Source organism: Vigna umbellata, chromosome 8, assembly GCF_029865625.1.
Source record: "Vigna umbellata cultivar VRB3 chromosome 8, Vumbellata_1.0, whole genome shotgun sequence".
Taxonomy (NCBI): domain Eukaryota; kingdom Viridiplantae; phylum Streptophyta; class Magnoliopsida; order Fabales; family Fabaceae; genus Vigna; species Vigna umbellata.
Genome location: NC_142172.1, coordinates 38,639,607 through 38,659,155, shown reverse-complemented (window position 1 = coordinate 38,659,155; position 19,549 = coordinate 38,639,607). Strand labels below are relative to the sequence as shown.

General features: G+C 29.9%; 3 protein-coding genes across 6 annotated transcripts; all 3 read left to right on the top strand.

The window, feature by feature from the left end:
• Positions 1-795: 795 nt before the first annotated feature.
• On the top strand, positions 796-4,324 carry LOC124820726 (RNA-binding (RRM/RBD/RNP motifs) family protein). 4 transcript variants are annotated; one of them, XM_047292480.2, is made up of 10 exons: positions 799-1,242; positions 1,322-1,419; positions 1,644-1,884; positions 1,967-2,064; positions 2,138-2,203; positions 2,498-2,587; positions 2,933-3,001; positions 3,093-3,199; positions 3,350-3,480; positions 3,944-4,324. In XM_047292480.2, the coding sequence occupies exons 1-9, from the start codon at positions 923-925 to the stop codon at positions 3,434-3,436; spliced, it is 1,176 nt and encodes a 391-aa protein (XP_047148436.2). In that variant the 5' UTR covers positions 799-922; the 3' UTR covers positions 3,437-3,480; positions 3,944-4,324. The 4 variants fall into 4 exon arrangements, 3 of the variants coding, with proteins under 3 accessions (XP_047148436.2, XP_047148435.2, XP_047148438.2); XM_047292482.2 differs by lacking the exon at positions 3,944-4,324 and having other exon boundaries at positions 867-1,018; positions 1,093-1,242; positions 3,350-3,595; XR_015781432.1 differs by lacking the exon at positions 3,944-4,324 and having other exon boundaries at positions 796-1,242; positions 3,113-3,199; positions 3,350-3,595.
• A 4,936-nt stretch (positions 4,325-9,260) lies between these two features.
• LOC124820725 (GDSL esterase/lipase At5g03610-like) lies at positions 9,261-11,587 on the top strand. The gene is made up of 5 exons (XM_047292478.2): positions 9,261-9,590; positions 9,691-9,885; positions 10,224-10,486; positions 10,598-10,907; positions 11,238-11,587. Exons 1-5 carry the CDS (start codon positions 9,530-9,532, stop codon positions 11,447-11,449), a joined length of 1,041 nt encoding a protein of 346 aa, XP_047148434.2. The 5' UTR covers positions 9,261-9,529; the 3' UTR covers positions 11,450-11,587.
• A 5,187-nt stretch (positions 11,588-16,774) lies between these two features.
• Positions 16,775-18,804, top strand: LOC124821472 (GDSL esterase/lipase At5g03610-like). Its single transcript, XM_088097725.1, has 5 exons — positions 16,775-17,063; positions 17,139-17,312; positions 17,445-17,713; positions 17,907-18,216; positions 18,486-18,804. Exons 1-5 carry the CDS (start codon positions 16,916-16,918, stop codon positions 18,707-18,709), a joined length of 1,125 nt encoding a protein of 374 aa, XP_087953851.1. The 5' UTR covers positions 16,775-16,915; the 3' UTR covers positions 18,710-18,804.
• The last annotated feature ends 745 nt before the right edge of the window (positions 18,805-19,549 follow it).

The window sequence follows — 19,549 nt, the reverse complement described above, 5'->3', positions numbered from 1 at the left end:
TTGTATTTATTTTTGTATATGTACTGTTCTTGTTTGCAATAATCACTTTAATAGTGTGAGCAAATGATGATACACTAATGAAAAATAGCGGTAATGCAATATAGGATTAGATGATCGAACTTTCTATATATTTTCTTTTGAAAACTTTATTATGTTTTTAAATCAGTATAATAATATTTCAGTTATAATCTTGCATATGTACATTTTTTATATTATAACTATATTTTGAAATAATGTGAAAGATTTCTTTTAATAGTTGTATATTATTAAATTGGGATACTATTATTCATTGTTTCTACTATAATAATCTTTAACGATATAATATTATGACTAAAAAATAGAACTTATATTTTTTCTAATTTTTAAATAAAAACATTTAACACGAATACCACTTATTTATTTTCATCTTTAGGTTTTTATGTGTCAATTTAAAAAAATATTTTTATTAAATATTGTTTTCAAATTAAATTAACGTGTATCTATCTAGTATAGTCTTTATCATTAATAAAAAATTATAATTTATTTGTAAATAAAAGTTTAATATATTCTTTAACGTTAGTTACTTAGTGATGATAAAAATAAGTTTAAAATCTGATTCATTGTTATCTTCTTCCATGGCTTTAAATTTGTTTAGACAGTTGAGTGTTTAAGGTGATGGTTATTTAAAAAAATAAAAATAAAATAAAAACTTAACTGAAGAATTTTCCTTTTTTCTTTTGAAATTCTAGCAAACAAATAATTATTCCTTAAATCAAAGATATCCTATGCTTCTATATTCTTCTCTTAATCCATGGGATTAACAATTTGAACTATTCAGTAGTAACAACAGCGGCTTGGGAAGATAAGCGACTGTTCGCAGTGTGTGTAGTTTCAATTTCACACATGACCCAACACCGTAGGAATATAGGATCGTGACACAAACATGGAGCTTCTCTCTGTGACTGGCTCACTCTGCAAAGGCCAAACATTTTCCTTTCAGAAACCAAAGACATCCCAAATTCATGAACTTCCAATAAACGTAAGATTACCCGACACAATCAACCATTCCAATCTTTCTTCTTCTTCTTCTTCATGTAATTGCTCTATTACTAGGGTAGCAGCAACAACATACCCTTCCTTCAATTCTTCCACCACACAGAACCGCCATTGGATGGTGGTCCTGGACACACCTCCTCAAGGGCTCAATTCAAAGTCACACGTCATTGATTATTATGTCAACATTCTACAAACAGTTCTCGGCAGGTACTTCTTTAATGGTTTCAGCCCTTTCTTGGACTATCTTTTGTTTACCTGAAAATTGCTTTGAATTTGGTCTCAACAGTGAGAAAGATGCTCAGATGAGTATATATGATGCTTCGTGGGACACCCACTTCGGGTTTTGTTGTGACGTTGATGAAGAAATATCCTCCCAGCTGGCCAGTTAGTTTTTTCTTCTTCTTTGATTAATCCAATTCATTGGCGACGGGATAGTCTTAGGAGTAAGGATAATGTATGTTTACAATTTCATATATGCTTTTGCGTCCAATGTATTATACTGTTAATGCAAAAATAGGTATTTGTTTGGAGTTTTAGTCGTGAGGAGATGTAGTTGCATTTACGTTATTTTTAAAATGAATTTGATTCTGATGTATGCATCTTACTAGGTTTGCCTGGGGTGTTGTTGGTTAGGCCTGACCCGGATTTCAATTCTTTGAGAAAGGACTATAGTTTATCAAGGGACCAGGTAGTTAACCCGTCAGGATTACAAAATATTACCAATATGTTGTTTCCTTCGGGAAATTCTAAGCATTGGCTTGTTAAAATGGATAAACCTGGGGTTGAGGTTGTTACCAAGGCTCAGATTGTCGATTACTATGCTCAAATTTTGACCAAGGTCATGGGAAAGTAAGAGCTGTGAATTCTAGTTCTTTTGCAATTGTTACTCGATTTCTCCTTTCCCTAAAAGTAATGATAATAATGTCTGCAGTGAGACGGATGCACAAATGTGTATATATCATGTCTCCTGGAAAACCAACTTCGGTTTTTGCTGTGAACTTGACGAGGACTGTGCTCAAGAGCTAGCTGGTTAGCCTTGTAGAACCTTAACCCATGTGTCAAAGTTTGAAATACCTCATCAAAGTTGCTCGTTGTGGTGCAGGTTTGCCAGGTGTCTTATCAGTTCAGCCAGATAACAGTTTTGAGTCTGAAAATAAGGATTATGCAGGTTAGCAGTTTTGTAGATTCCCCCACATTTTTTTCCTCGGGAACATGTTAGTATTATAGTGTTGCTTTAACATAACTTCTCAGAGTTATGTGAGTGTGATTAGTGTCAAACTGGTTTCACGCATGTTTAGTAAAACTAAGTTAAAACTTGTTGCAAGACTAATATTCTTGCTGTAATAGATGAAAATCTGGTTTCGTTTCCTCTGATGTTCAATTATGCCATTCATGGTTTCCTGTACTTCGGTGTTGATCAATGTTCATTGTCTCTCTGATTTTCTACTAACTATACATTCAGGTAGTACCTTAGAAAATAGTTGGAATATTTCCAACTCTTCTGAAGCAAGTCATGAAGCGCCCTTGAAAACAAAGAAATTGTTTGTGACAGGTATGCCCACAACATTTATTCTATGTATACACCTGTGTTTTATCCTCGCGTCCTCTGGCTGTTCAACTAAGAACTATATGTGAATTACTTTGTCAAGAACAAGTATTTGGCATGTACTTTGCAAAATACTAAGCATGGTACAAAACAAATATTAAAAAAAGTCAATTTTTAAAAGTATTTTTGTGAAAAGCAAATATTTAAAAATTATCAGCTGTCAAATGGTTCCATGTCTAGTTTAATTGGCCAACCTATCCTTTAGTTTGTTGGAGCTTTACTTATTTCATGGGAATGTCATTTTTGGTTCATGTAAGAGATCATACTAGGAATTGTTTGTCTCTTCAACAGGGCTATCATTTTATACATCTGAGAAAACCTTGCGTGCAGCATTTGAAGGCTTTGGTGAGCTAGTTGAAGGTAACTAATTTTCATTGCTCATCAATATTTAGTCTTCCATAACAGAAACACATTCATCCCAGATTTTTCTTTTAAATGTAATTCTTGACAGTTAAAGTTATTATTGACAAGATTTCAAAAAGATCAAAGGGTTATGCATTTGTTGAATACACCACAGAGGAAGCTGCCAGTGCTGCGCTCAAAGAGATGAATGGCAAGGTGATCCATCTTTCTCACTTTCTTCAAAAAGTTGTTTTTGCTTTTGAATCAGTTATGCTTCATAACTGTCATGGAGAAAGGATAAAAATGAGTTAATAATTTAGAAATGAAATAAGGTTGGCGGTTTTTGAAATTTTAATCTGTGTGCAGATTATTAATGGCTGGATGATAGTGGTAGATGTTGCCAAGCCTAACCCGCCAAGATACAACAGGAATCGTGCTGAATCATCAAGTTGACAAAAGTGAAAAGCTTTGTACTATTAAAAGCTCTGCTGTATGAAGTTAGTTTCCTTGAAAGTTTGTGTTTGTCAATCTTTATGCTTTCAAGGCATGATAGTGTGAACTAGAATCAGTCATGTTGTAAATACTATATTTATATAATTACTTAGTCCTCTATCTTAGGAGTTGTTTCTTAATTTTATTTAAGTTTTCCAATTTATTTCCTTGCACGATTAGCGTAAAGAATCATTATTTTTGTTTTCTTAATTGTGCTAGTAATACTATAGAAGTACTTGGTCTACTCATTCATTAGTATGAACAAATGTTGGTTATTTTTGTTTTACTTCACATAAAATGAATCCAGTTTTATATAAATTGGAGCCTTCATTCTCTCTTACACTAATTACTACAGAAAAGGCTGCATTGGTAGTGGATGTAGCTTATATGTAGTGCATTTTGCATTCTGTTTTCGGTGCTCACTCATGGCGGTGCTGTTGTTAACTTGCATCTTTTCATAACTTCTAGATAAGGGAGATAAATGTAATGCATACTTCATTCAAGTAGACTTGCCCGGGAGATGTTTTGAGCAGCAAGTGTAACATCCCTGAAAAGGTTACTTCTCTATGGCTTATCCTTCACCTCTGCCTCCATTCTGATTATATAGTTGTCTTTGGTCTGCAAGCAAGAAAAAAAGGCAAAATGCAAGAAGCTAAATGTTTAATACTAAAACACTATTTGAAATAGTATATTACAAAATATCATGTTATTAAAATAAGTTTGTTAATCAAATACTGTTAATTCGGTTAATCAAACTTAGTTAACAAATGAGGAACCAAAGTAAAAAGATCTCTTTTGTTTATATTAGCTTGATTTGAAATGTTATTTTAATGTCCCTATTGCAAGTACTTAGTTGAGAAACCCATCTTAATTATATACATGTTAGACTAATTACTTTTACTATTCTGAATGGCTTCTAATGCTCAAATTTTATTCTTGAGACTAATCCCTTTCTTCTATAAGGAGAAAATAAAACTTGACTTTATTTAATTTAATATCCTCTTTCTTACTCCAATTATACGAAGGTTATGCTAAAAAAATATGCAAAATAAGAGTTCAGAAAATGAAACTCCCATTCTTCTCTATAGTCCCTGATAAAAAGTAAAAACCAAGAAAGTTCTCTCTGGAACTGTGCTAAAATATTTCTAACCAGTTAATTAATCGTGCCAAAAATTCAATCAATGTTTTAATGCTTCGATTAAGACTTCAATTAATCCGAACGTGGAAGAAATCCACTTTCAACACCAGTTAAAATGTAAAAAAAATGTGAAATTTAAACAAATTAACTCTATATTTGAAAAAAATGATATTCTATTTTTTTAATTTACTCAAATTGATATTTAAAAAAAATATATTTGGATAATTTTATATTTTAAATTACTGTGAAGCCTTTTTGTAAATATGATTTTATTTTCTTAAGTTGTGTCATTTTGCTCATTTTATTTTCTTAATTAATAAATTCAGAATTAGTATATCGGTATACTACTTTAATGATTTTTTTAATTTATTCAAACGAAATCATATTTATAAATATTTTTTATTATTTATGTTATGGTCATACTTATAAGCATATTTAATTATTTTTGTATCAATTAAAGGTAATTTAAAACAAAAATAATTAGTCAACAACTTAAATTGCACGTAAATAAGATGTTAAATTTATAAATGAAATTATTTATGACCTTTTAGTAGGCCCTTTTATGTGTAGTTTGGATAATCTTTATAATTATTATTGGAAATATATATATATATATATATATATATATATATATATATATATATATATATATATATATATATATATATATATATATATATATATATATATATATTGTTTGTTAACTTGTCCTGTTTTTCAGTTGGTATATTTTAACAATGTTAGACAAAAATACCTTAATATATCATGGATGTTAAGTTATAAGGTTAAGAGTATTATTATTATTATTATATATATAATAATAATAATAACTCATAAAAATCATTTATATTTCTTTTTTCTTTAATTAAATTATAATGGATCTAATAAATTACTTACCCAAAATATTGACATCTCGAAAAATTGAAATATGCGTTGGAATATGGTTCTTATTAGGACGTTGCGCCTGATGTTGGGTTCTTCCCTAATCAACTATTTCTATTTTAAACTTCAAATAACATTAACCCACAATATCTATACATGGAAGAAAAATTAATTAGAATTACATTTCACATAAACTACTAATTTCTGCATGCTAACAAGGATTTGGGTCATCGTTCCCTCTATCGTTCGTTAGAAAATAAGAAGAGACACATTCACTAATATTTTAATATTTTTTATTGGATAGCTAAACTCACCAAGGTAATAACAAATATGATAAATGTTATCATTTTTTTAGTTTAGTTAGGCATAAACTCATACTATTATTAGAAAATATCATAAATTTTTATGATAAATTAAAGATATTATAATATATTATTGGACTTCTTTCAAATCAATATCTAATTTCAGATTCAACTTGTTCATTTTAAAAGGCAAGAAAGTGTTTTAGTGATTCTAAATTGATGCAAAATTATAACATGTATGGAAGGTTAAGTTAAAGATAAATATTTTTATTAAGAATTACGCTTATCTATTTTCCTTAAGAAAGAATTAGAAGATAAGAAAGGATAAGATAGAAAATCCAATTGAAGGGAGAGAATTGAAAGAAAAAAAAAGTTAGGTTTTGTTTCACAAGCTTTCAACAATAAATACCTATGATTAATATTAACAATAAATTAAATAGTTGGATGTAAATGTTGAAATTACTGTTGTGATCCACTCTAATTCACTCATGGCTCAACACTTCTTAACCAATAACTTTTCATTATTAATTACTAACTAATTTGCTAATTGCTAAGCTAGCACTTTTCATAATCAATATTGAGTGCAGAAGCAATGACTCAACACACCTTGATGTTGTGTATGTTAAACTTTAAATGGTAATTAATATAAAAATTATGATACAAAAGTTAATATGAATTATAAATTGTGTGAGAGCAACATAGAAAATATGAAAAAAATAATAATAGGAAAGATGATAAGTTTTTATTAATAATTTGTATACCTATGTTGAAAAAGAATTCCAGACATTAAAATGACAACAAGTAATTATATTTAAGAAATACATTGAAAATAAGATATTAAAAATATTATAATCCTGTTAAGTAGTGAATTTTAAGTCTAACTCAACCTCATAAAATCAACTTGTAAAGTGAGGTTTGCATCCATATCTTTAGTTGATGTGAGACTTTCAACACACCCGTCACGCCAAGGTATATACATCTTGAGCGTGTGACTAGACATTAATGAGTGGTTCAATAGTAGTCCAACACACCCCTCACGCCAAGATATATACATCTCGAGCGTGTGACTAGATGTTAATCTCTTTGGCAAGTGCACCAAATCGTTCAAGTAATAAACCGTGGTAAGACCAGATATCATTTTCCCAAGAGACTCGTAATACTAGAAAATTGTGCGATTAACAACTCATCTAGACTCAAGAACATTTCATCATTTAAGAATATGTGCAAAAAGATAAATTCACAAGTAATTACAAGGTTGGACTTTGGTATTGAAGGCACTTGGAAATGGAAAAGACTAGAAATGGTATGAAATGACATTGTTAAGGTTAGTTTTCACCAATGCACTCTTGTGTATAACCAATTTCATCTCCTCTCTATCAATTTACTAAAGTCAATCCACTAAAACACTCTAGCCCTAATCCCTTAGGTGAAAGAGCCTAGGTTTTCCTTATCAAACTCCAATCCCTTGGACAATCTAACAAGCAAACCCGCATTAAGAACTAGGATCTAAGACAACATGTGAATCATATCCCATCCCTGGCTCAATGACCCACAAGGACTCTTGTTTCAGTTCAAGATTTCATATCCCATCCCTGGCTCAATGAAATCCCAAAATCAAGTCATGAACGTCCCCATTACATGCAAGCTTTAAGATCGGAAACAAGAATACTAGTAATAGATAGAAAAGGCATTTATAAATACGAAACAATCATTCATTACACAAGAGTTCATAGGCTACATCTAACCCTAACAAGATGAATCTGGTTCTCCATTTCCATGGAGAACCCTAAAGCTTACAAACATGGAAGATGGAAGAAGAAGGAGACCCAAAGGAAGGAGGAGATGTTCCCACAAGCTCCTTGCGCCCTCCATGAGCTCCAGACGTGAAATTGCGCCTCCAAAGAGCCAAAGACCATTTTTCTTTCTGCCTCGTGAGTATATATACTGCCCGAATTCTCGCTTAAGCTAAATTATTCTCGCTTAAGAGAGAATTCTTCTTGGAGAAGATAGTCATTCTCGCTTAAGCTAAATTATTCTCGCTTAAGCGAAAATGAATGTTAAATCAATGACTTCCTGAATCACCGAGGCTCTTTAATGTAATGGAGGATCTTCCTAACATCAAAATAGATCAAAGAAAACAAGGGATTAGAGTATTATTTACGTAATGTAGCTCAAAATATAGATAAATACTAAAACTAAATAAAAGAGAGGATTTAAGCAAGTAATAAGCTAAAGAAGAGTTGATTTTGCTACTAAAATGATGCTTAGATAATGGTAAGAATTAGCATTATCACTAGACATTAATGAGTGGTTCAATAATATGTCCACACAAATCTCGTTAGGATAAATTCTAACCAGACTCTGATACCATGTGTTAAGAAGTGAATTTTTAAGCCTAACTCAACCTTACAAAATCAACCTGTAAAGTGAGGTTTGTACCCATATCTCTTGTCTGAATTTCCAACAAATACTTTGAAAAAAAAAATAAAAAAAAAATTTCATGTTAGATTCTCACTCGTCATGTTTTCCATATTCATGTTAAGCGATCACATAACATATCATTCTCATATACAATTTTATTTATAATGTAAACAGAAAGAAGCTATCACATAAAACGTAACGCTAGAAATTAACTCACATAAGACATAACGTAAGATATAAAACATAACTTTAACTAACCTTAACTTTAACCAAACTTTTCTAGTGATAAGATCAAATATATTAATTTTTCATAGTTTTTTTTTTCAAAAAAAAAATATATATATTGTTTTCAAGTATTAAGCATGTGATTGACAAATTTGTTGATTTACCTAAACACATCAAACGAAGAATCGAAAGACATCCTCGTATAAAGTATGTAAAATCAAAGTATCAAATCTCACTGTCACAAAGCCGTGGTTCGTATTGATTTGGAGATCTTAAACTTCCCTATTATTAACTATAATTGCAAATAACTAATGTTCATAAATCAATTAATGTTATTTAGAAAATAATAATGAATGTGTACCCATTGGAAGTTTATGTATTCCCAAGAAAGAAAAACGTACTTTTTGTGAGTAGGAAAGCTTATCAATTGAAAAATATCTTATATAAATTTTTAAGATGCTAATTTTTGTTACCAGAAAAGGTAAATTATTAAGATACAGTCACTTTTATTTTGTTTCATAACCTGTAATACTTAAGGTAGATAAACGACACTTAAATATTATTATCTTTAGAGTGATATAATAAATAATGGTATATGACATACTTTTATATTTATTTAATACATAATAAAAATATAAAATGATTATAAAAAAGTAAACTTTTATATTTTTAAAAAAAATAAGAGAATAAAAGATAAAAAAAGTAATATAAAATGAATGTAAAAAATTTATACATGTCCAAATATATTATTCTAGTAATATATATTTTTTAAAATATTTAAAATTAAAGTAACGGTTGAATGACACACTTTTGTTGATAGATAATGTAAAAGTAAAATGGTTATAAAAAAAAGAGTTTTTATATTAGAAAAAAAAGAAAAAATTAAAAAAGATAATGTGAAATGAATATATTATATGTATAAAAAAAGTATCATTTTTCTTAAAACTAATAAAATAAAAGAGGTTAGAAATTCGAACAAGCCAGTTCATACCTTAAATCTGTCTCTGCTTCTGAGTATTTATACTTTACCTTGCCTTGCCAGCTAAATAGAAGGTATTAACATTCCTCACCTGCTAAGGATAATCAATGGCAAAGCAAATTGTGTCCATAATCTCTGTTCTCCTTTTTTCCTTCATGATTTTCTCAGGTATGTAGGTAACATAACATCACAATCAGAATCTATTCCCTTTTAAGTTTAATATCGGTTGGTAATCACATCTATATATATATGCATGTCAATGTTGCAGAAGTGAAAGGGGCTAAGAAGTCATATGGGATATACGACACCAACACTGCAAAGAAACTGTTTGTTTTCGGGGATTCCTACGTTGACAGTGGGAATTTCTTGCATTCAGAATCATACAAGCCTCCGAATGGAATGACTTTTCCTGGTAGTCCTGCAGGGAGATTCTGTGACGGTCGCATCATCACTGATTACATTGGTAATACTCCTTTTTCATCTCTCTCTGCATAACTTTAAAATTAAAAACAACACTCAAAAATGAGTTAACAGGGCATATTTGGATTTGAATCAGAGAAATTTCAGTGTTAATTGCATGACTTGTTCTCTAAAATTTTGCACCCCAGATGGTTTTTTGATTCATTTGCTATTTGTTGTGTTCGTCAGATGGATCATTTCACTTAGACTGCCCAAATGTCGAAAGAACATTACAATAAAACCAAACTCTGCTATATAAATTTAATCTGTGTGCATTGCTGTTGTATGAAATGTTTTAATTTCGAGCTGTGTTTATTTTGATTGTTATCATGTTGGTTGCAGCTTCCTATCTGAAAATTGAATCCCCTACACCATATGTGTTGAGAAATTCGTCTAATATGCAGTACGGTATAAACTTTGCCTATGGAGGGACTGGTATTTTCAACACTTCCATTGATGGACCAAACATGACTGTCCAAATCGACTCACTTGAGAAACTAATCCAACAAAATATCTATACCAAAATTGATCTTCAATCCTCAATTGCTCTCGTCAATGCTGGTGGTAATGATTATACAAATGCACTAAAAACTGGGCGCTTTTTAGTAAGTGGTTAATTATGTTTGTACTTTGGCAGAGTTTGGTGTTCCTGTTCCTCATTTTGCAATGTGTTTCCAATCAAATAATTATGGTTATTATTTTGCAATGTGTTACAGGATTTGCCAGCCTTCATGGAATCACTTGTGAAGCAAATGTCAGTAAATCTGAATCGAATTCACAGCTTGGGGATAAATAAGGTAGCAGTTGGATCATTAATACCAATTGGGTGTTTGCCTACATTAAATGCGATATCTTTTCGTACCAATTGCATTGGCCTTTTCAACTTAGTCTCCCAAGATCACAACAAAAAGCTGCTCGAAGCCATACAAAAACTCAACAACCAAACAGGAAAATCAGTGTTCATAACACTGGACCTATACAACTCCTTCCTCTCTACAATTGAAACAATGCAGAAAAAGCGTGCTGGTCAGTTCTCATTCTTTTCACAAAAGCACTTTCAGGAGAGAATTTAATATTTACTTTTAAAAGTTCTCTATTGTTAAAGAAATGCTAACAACACATTCTGTATTATTTGGTTATGTGGGAAACACAAAGTTAGATCCGCTTAGTTATTAAGAACACTATAACTAATTTGTACTTAATAAATATGTAGCAAGAATTTGATGCTACTCTGATCTTTGTTTTCGTGTTATACACTAATAATGACAGACAGCATTAATTGATTTTGTGCAAGCATTTACTTAACATAGGAATAAATTGTCTTGATGACGTCTTCCTTTTTTTTACATTATGCAGAAAATTCAACGCTGATGAATCCATTGCAACCATGCTGTGACGCAAAGAATTTGGGAGATTCATGTGGAACTGTAAATGCCAAAGGAGAAAAGCAATATAGTTTATGTGAGAACCCAAAAGTTTCTTTCTTTTGGGACAATGTTCACCCTTCTCAAAACGGTTGGTCTGCAGTATACACAATGTTGCAACCTTCTCTTGCCCAACTTACATAGAGAACTTAAAATTAATAGTGACGTGTTTTAGCATGCTGAGCTTAGTAAAACATTAAATTACATGTCTGTATTATGGAGTGATAGATCATAAACATTAATGGTTGTTATTATTTTAAGAGATGAGGCTTCTACCGACAAGATTGTGACCGAAATTCTTAGACACTCTCGTTTTTTCATAATTATCAACGACTTTTAGCCATGAATTTGTCGTAGTTTTTGATATGAAATATTCATTTAAAAAACACTTAAATTTGTAAAAGAGAATGTTGGAAAAGTCTGTAAGTTTTATAATTCCCATCATCATGAAAAGAAAACCATTTTCACCTTCTATGAACTCAATGTTTTTTTAAATACATGTCTTATATTTATTTTTTATACCATTCTAACCTAAAATCTTTACACAATAGGTAATTTTTTCTTGAAATTTGTGTCTCATCATATTGATAATTTCTCAAGAAAAATATTTCAAACTAGAAATACTATTTACTCGTATGATGGTTAATAAAACATGTTTGTCTATTAAAAAGACGTTTAATATAAGAATTTTCGACCATCACCACAAATTTTCGAGTATAATATCATTAATGAATTTTTGAGAAAAAAACAACAAAAAAGATATAATATTAATGAAGCAGAACTCAACGCACAATAAATTGACATCACCTCCAATCAAACATCTTAAGAAAATAAGTTTATGAATTTAAATAACGAAGTTTTTTTCTTATATATTGCACAACTTTTTCACTTTTACTAATGTGAGACTTAGATTTCACTTGAATTTTTCATCACTTTTCTATCATAAAAAAATAAATAAAAGATTTATTATTGTCTAAAGATTTATTATTATAATAATAGTTAAAATCTTTAGACAATAACTAATTTTTTCTTAAAGTTTGAGGCTCTTCATATTGATAATTTCTCATCAAGAAAAACATTTCAAACTAGAAATACTGTTTATTTGTAGGATCGGTGATGAAATATGTTTGTCCATGAAAGAGATGTTCAATATAGGGATTCTTGACCATCAAGACAAATCTTTGAGTATAATATAATTAATGAACTTTTGAGAAAAAAAATATCAACGAAAGAGATATAACATCAAAGAAAGATGTTTGTCAATCAGAGAGACGTTCAATATAGGGATTCCCGACCATCAAGACAAATATTTGAGTATAAATATAATTAATGAACTTTTGAGAAAAAAAAAATCAACGAAAAAGATATAACATCAATGAAAGATGTTTGTCCATCAGAAAGACGTTTAATATAGGGATTCCTGACCATCAAGACAAATCTTTGAGTATAATACAATTAATGAATTTTTGAGAAAAAAAATATCAAAGGAAGAGATATAACATCAATGAAAGATGTTTGTCCATCATAGAGACGTTCAATATAGGGACTCTCGACCATCAAGACAAATCTTCGAGTATAATACAATCAATGAATTTTTGAGAAAAAAATATCAACAAAAGAGATATAACATCAATGAAACAGAACTCAACTCACACAGTAAATTAACATCACTCTAACTAAATATCTTAAGAAGATGAGTTTATGAATTTATATACTTGGATTTCCCAACACTTTTCTACCATGAAAAAATAAATAAAAGATTTATTATTATTATAATAATTAAAATAAAAAGTATTATTAAACTCTAAAAATATAATTATAAAATATAAATATAAATTATTTTGTTAATTTTATTATAGGTAGTTTTTATTATATATATATATATATATATATATATATATATATATATATATATATATATATATGTATGAGTTTGCTAGCCTAAGTTAAGTTTTTTTTTTTTCAGTTGGTACATTTTAACAAAGTGTATTGGGTTTTAGTAGACAAAAATACCCTCATATATTATGGATTCTAAGTTTTAAGGTCAAATATATTTGAATAATTTTCATTCTCAAAACTAAAAAAAAACAAGAAACCCTCAAACCCTTACTCATCTCTCTCTCATCCCTCATTCCTCTCAACCCTTTCTCTTTCGTCTCTCCCACTGTAACCTTCTCTCTATCATCCTTATAGTAGTTCCAACTAAAAAAATCAGAAACACTCACCTAATCCTAATTCACCTTCCTCACTTATCCAATTTGTTTCTCTCTCATCACCATCCTCTCTCTCCCACACACAATAACCCGCGACACCGTAATTTGTTGCTTTGCTATGTTAGTTCATTTGTTTTCCACTTTAATAACAAAATAATTGATGATATTGATGTTGATTTTTGATTGGAGGGTTGTGTTAAGAGAAAAATCGTTATGTGAAAAGGGGATTTGGGAAGGGTAAGTCATATTTAAAAACATACTTTCCACTGAAAATAATATTTCGGAATATACTTTTCACATTTATGCATATAACCAATGTCAAAACACAGCAAAAAATGAAGTTCCTACGCATCATACTTAATGATTTAACAAGAACAAATTATTGAAGAGAGTTATGAACAAAGAAAATTGTTGTTGTTAACTTTGTCCCCTTATTCAGAATAGAGATCATTGCTCATTCCCTTTCGAATGTTTCATATTGATAAACATATTTTTATTTCATTTTTGTAAAAAGAATAAAAATATTCTAACAAATTACACATCTTCTAGATTTGAGCATATTGCAGAATATTGTGTAGTTTTCAAGAATAATTGTATTGATACAAAAGTGAAATTAAGAAAAACAAAACACACTAAATTTCAAATTGGAATTTAAACTTAATAAATTTGTTACCATCACGCTCATAGTTTAACTTCTACTCCTTTCATTTCTATGATTTTATCAAAATTGGTATTAAGAAACTAAATGCTTTGCAACTATTTTAGGTTGATGCTAACGTTTTTGTGTAGGTTTCTTGTTTTTTTTAGTTTTGAAGAAATTATTGTGGACTTTTAGTTTTTTAGAAATTTAATAACAATAAGAAGGAAAAGATATAATAGAGCACTACAATCAAAAATCAACATCAACATCATCAATTATTTTCTTATTAAAGTTAAAAGAGAAAGGGTTGAGACGAATAAGGGATGAGAGAAGTGAGTTTATGGGTTTGAAATACCTTTCACCTTAAAACTTAGAATGCATAATATACGAGAGTATTTTTGTCTACTAAAATCCGATACACTTTGCTAAAATATACCAACTGAAAAAAGAGCTTACGTATGTTAGCAAATCTCATATATATATATATATATATATATATATATATATATATATATATATATATATATATATATATATATATATATATATATATATATATATATATATATATGGGTTTGCTAACGCGCGTACGCCTGTTTTTCAGTTGGTACATTTTAGCAATGTGTACCGGATTTTAGTAGACAAAAATACCCTTATATATCATGAATTCTAAGTTTTAAGGTTAAGGGTATTTTTATAATTTTTATTCTCAAAACTTAAAAAAAAAAAAGAAACCCCCAAACCCTTACTCATCTCTCTCATTCCTCTCAATCCTTTCTCTTTCATCTCTCTCACTCCAACCTTTTCTCTGTCATCCCTATAGTCCCAATTGAAAAAATCAGAAACACTTGCCTTTAAACAATTTGCCTTTGTAAAGAGTTGAGTCATTGACATATTCACCTTCAGGCAAAGGTTCATTCAAGATCTCTTCAATTTCACCATCTTCACTAATTTCTCTAATTTCATCATCTGCATATGTTGAATCATCATCTCTAAAAAAACCCTCCAGGCCAATTACCAATTCTTTCGGATGTCATTATGCTTGTGAAAATTAGATAAAATTATATACGACAAAAATTATAAAATGAAAACTCATTATAAAGTCATTTTTTGTAAGAAATTGTTTAACGACGAGTGTTTCTGATTTTTTCCAGGCCAATTACCAATTCCTTTGCTGTCATTATGCTTGTGAAAATTAGATAAAATTAGATAAGACAAAAATTATAAAATAAAAACTCAAGTATTTTTGATTTTTTCCAGGTCAATTACCAATTCCTTTATGCTTGTGAAAATTAGATAAAATTAGATAAGATAAAAATTATAAGATCAAAACTCATTATAAAATCATTTTTTTGTAAGATTGTTTAACGGCAAGTGCTTCTGATTTTTTCAATTGGGGCTACAGTAGGGTGTTTCTGATTTTTTCAATTGGGGCTACAGTAGGGATGACAGAGAAAATATTGGAGTGAGAAAGATGAAAGAGAAAGAGTTGAGAGTATTAAAATACCCTTAACCTTAAAACTTAGAATCCGTGGTATATAAGGATATTTTTGTCTACTAAAACCCGGTACACATTGCTAAAATGTACCAACTGAAAAACAGGCGTACGCGCGTTAGCAAACCCCATATATATATATATATATATATATATATATATATATATATATTATAAATAAACCACATTTTGATGAAGTTAATGAATAATAAATTTAATAAATTCATTTTAATTTATAAAGAAGTTACTTTTTTTAAATTTTTATCTTAAATGGTATTTACATAAATTTTTTCATACACATCCTATCCTATATGTCTAATTATAAGCTTGGATCACGATTTCAAAATTAGTTTGTACTCGTTAAAAGTGGAATCCATGTATATACCATTTTTTAGGACTAATGTTTCATTTGGAAGGGAAGAAAAAAAGTGAAAAAAAAAGGAGAAAACTTATGATCTTATATTGTTTGGTTGAAGATGACAAGACATTGTTCAACTTAACCAAATAAATCAGATCAAACAACTCATAACGTATGATTGATGTAATTATTTTTTCTTCCAATTGTCTTTTAAGTACATAAAAAGCTATACCAATAATGTACGTTGGTGGGTTGTAATAAAGTATTGTTTTAAGAATAAACAATGAAAGAGTTATAGCTTTATTTTTTAATTTTAAAAATATTTCTAGGGGTTACAAGGTGTTAGCAACAATAAAAAAAACTAAAAACTCCCAAATAGTATTAACAAAAATTAAATATAAAGAAAATCTCAAATGGCATCTATTTTTATTCGCCCCTAAAAAATTGTTGCACATCTATTTTTCATCTCCAAACTACTCTTTTGAAGATCCAAGAATCCCCACTGTTCTTGACAAATTAGCAGTTAGTCATTAGTCCATGAAGCTTTGGTCTTGTCCAGTGCTACTGCACATGGTGGATTGAGATTGTTGAGTACTGGTGGCCGACCAGTTTGTTTCAACAACCATTTGAACTATAGTAAAACCTAATTTTTTTAGTAAGATTGAGGGTGCAAGGGTTCTTTGATAATTGACATTTGGAATAAAAGCACTTGTATTCAGAGTGATCAATAAATTTTCCCTCATCTGCCACTCCTTTCTTTTTCAAAAAATGGTAAGTTGTGGGTAAAATTACATTGACTAGCTAGCTAGGCCTCAAATCACTTTTCGCACCAAAAGTATAGAGGTGGCACCTAATTAATCTGATTCAAGTTAGTATCTCATAAATCTGCAATCCATATGAATGTATGCAACTATATATATTTATGGTGTTATCTTTGCAGAGTAAACATTTATACTTTGCCATGTCCGTGGCAGCCAACATATCATCAATGGCGAAGCAAATTCCATCAGTGACCACTCTGCTCCTTCTCTTCTTCTTCTTCATTTTAAAAGGTACACATCACATCACAATCAAGAGGGTTTCATTTTTTCTGGTTGTTGACATATATAGCTGTTATATTGTTGTAGAAGTCGAAGGAGCTGAAGCGTTAGGTGAGGTAAAACTGTTTGTTTTTGGAGACTCTTATGTTGACACGGGGAATTTGGTGAACTCAATTTCTTATAAGCCTCCTAGTGGAATTACTTTCCCTGGTACACCTGCTGGAAGGTTTTCTGATGGATGTGTCCTCACAGATTACATTGGTACTTCATCTTCCCTCCATTTCTGTCATAGATTACTAACTAATTTTAGAGCATCATTTGTACTTATGTTAATGTGGTCATTTCTTATATTCTACTGATATGTTATATATACATATATCATGATACGTGCAGCTTCATTTTTGAATATAAAATCCCCGACACCTTATGTATTTAGAAATTCCTCGAACCTACAATATGGTATAAACTTTGCTCATGGAGGAACTGGTATTTTCAACACTTTGGATAATGAACCAAACATGACTGTCCAAATTGACTGGTTTGAGAAGCTAATCCAACAAAAAATCTACACTAAAGCCGACCTTGAGTCTTCTGTTGCTCTAGTCAATTCTGCTGGAAACGACTATGCTACATTTCTACAAAGAAAACAAGGAAGCATGCAAGTGAGTGGTTCAGCTAATTAATTTCTTTTATACATAACCCCTGTTGCACGGTTTGGTGATCCAATCCTAGTTTTTATCGCTGCAACTGACTAAATTTGTATCAGTTTTCCGAATTCTGCATAACCCTTCTGCTATATGTATATATTCATTTTTAAAATTGTAAGTATGTTTCTCACATTTCTCTGTGTGGCAGGACATACCAGTTTTTACTGCATCACTTATCCAGCAAATGTCTATAAATCTGAGACGCATCCACAGCTTGGGAATAAATAAGATAGCAGTGGGGTTATTAGAGCCTATAGGGTGCATGCCTTTGCTAACTGCGGCATCTTCCTATAACAAATGCCTTGAACCTTTCAATTTCATCTCCCAAAATCACAGTCAAATGCTTCTCCAAATTGCTCAAGAACTTAACAAGGAATTGGGAAAACCAGTCTTTGTGACACTGGACCTATACAACTCTTTCCTCTCTGTACTTGCAACCATGCAGAAAAGGCGTTCTGGTAAGTTCTCCTTCTGTTTCAAAAGGTTTTGCAAGTTTCAATTAGCAATGCTAAATTGTTAAAACCTTTTGCCTAGAGTTTGTTGTTTTGAAATGTGTACTGTGATGGCATCAGACGACTTACTTTGTCATGCAGTGCCTTGTTTTTCTTACAGAAAACAGAAGACAAAGAAAATGACTATTGCAGAAGCTGTTCATTTTTTATTACATTATTATTTAAAAGAAAAATAAAATCTCTTGATGGTGACTTGTTTTTTCTCCATCACTCAGACGACCCAACATTGATGAATCCACTTCAACCATGTTGCGAAGGAGTGAGCACTGAATATTACTGTGGAAGTGTTGATGAGAAAGGAGAAAAGAAATACGGTTTGTGTGAAAAACCAGAGTTTTCATTCTTTTGGGAGGGAGCTCACCTTTCTCAAAATGGTTGGTACGGAGTATATACGATCTTGTATTCTTCTCTCCGAAGCCTTATTGAGACAAAACTTTGATCTTTGAGGAATTTATGTTATATTATCCTTAGCTTGTTGGAATTTAAGAGTATCACATAGAGTTTTCAAATTTAAGTAAGAGTTACAATTATTTACGAAGAGTTACAACCAATAAAGAATTACAAATATTAATGAAGAACTACAACCAATGAAAAGTTTCAATTATTCATGAATAGTTACAACCATGAAAAATTACAATCATTTATGAAGAAATGTAACTAATCAGTATTTGTATCTTTTGGATTTGAAACTGATCAACATCTATTGATATATATGATTTTTTCTCTACATTCTGTCATTCATTTAACACATCAATTCCTGAGAATTTTATTCTTGTTTGAAGTTAATACTAGGAATGAGTATTATCGTTGTATTCCTTTTTTGCATATCAAAAATGGATTTTGTGATCCCATTCACTCTTATAAGAGACAAAATATTGTTTTTAGGAAAATGTGTTCCAACATAGCTTTGTACTAACATTACAACTAGGTATTGAGATAATGATAAAGTAGCATATAAAAGTTTAAATATGTTTTTAGTATATGCTTTTCAAATTATTTATTACTTTCAAATAGTTTATATTAATTTTTAGCTTTTTCTTATAATTAATTATAGTGTTAGACTTTTTTATGATCCTCAACTTTTAGTAAAAATTGAAATTAGTTTTTCCTCTTTGAAATTTTGAATCAATTTAGTCTCCCATTTTTAGAAAACATTAAACAATTTAAATATTATCATGAAACACATTTGAAACGTTAAATAAATTTAACAAAATTTATTTAAAATGATTAAATTCACACATTTCTAAAGTTAAGAGACTAAATTAGATCAAAATTTTGA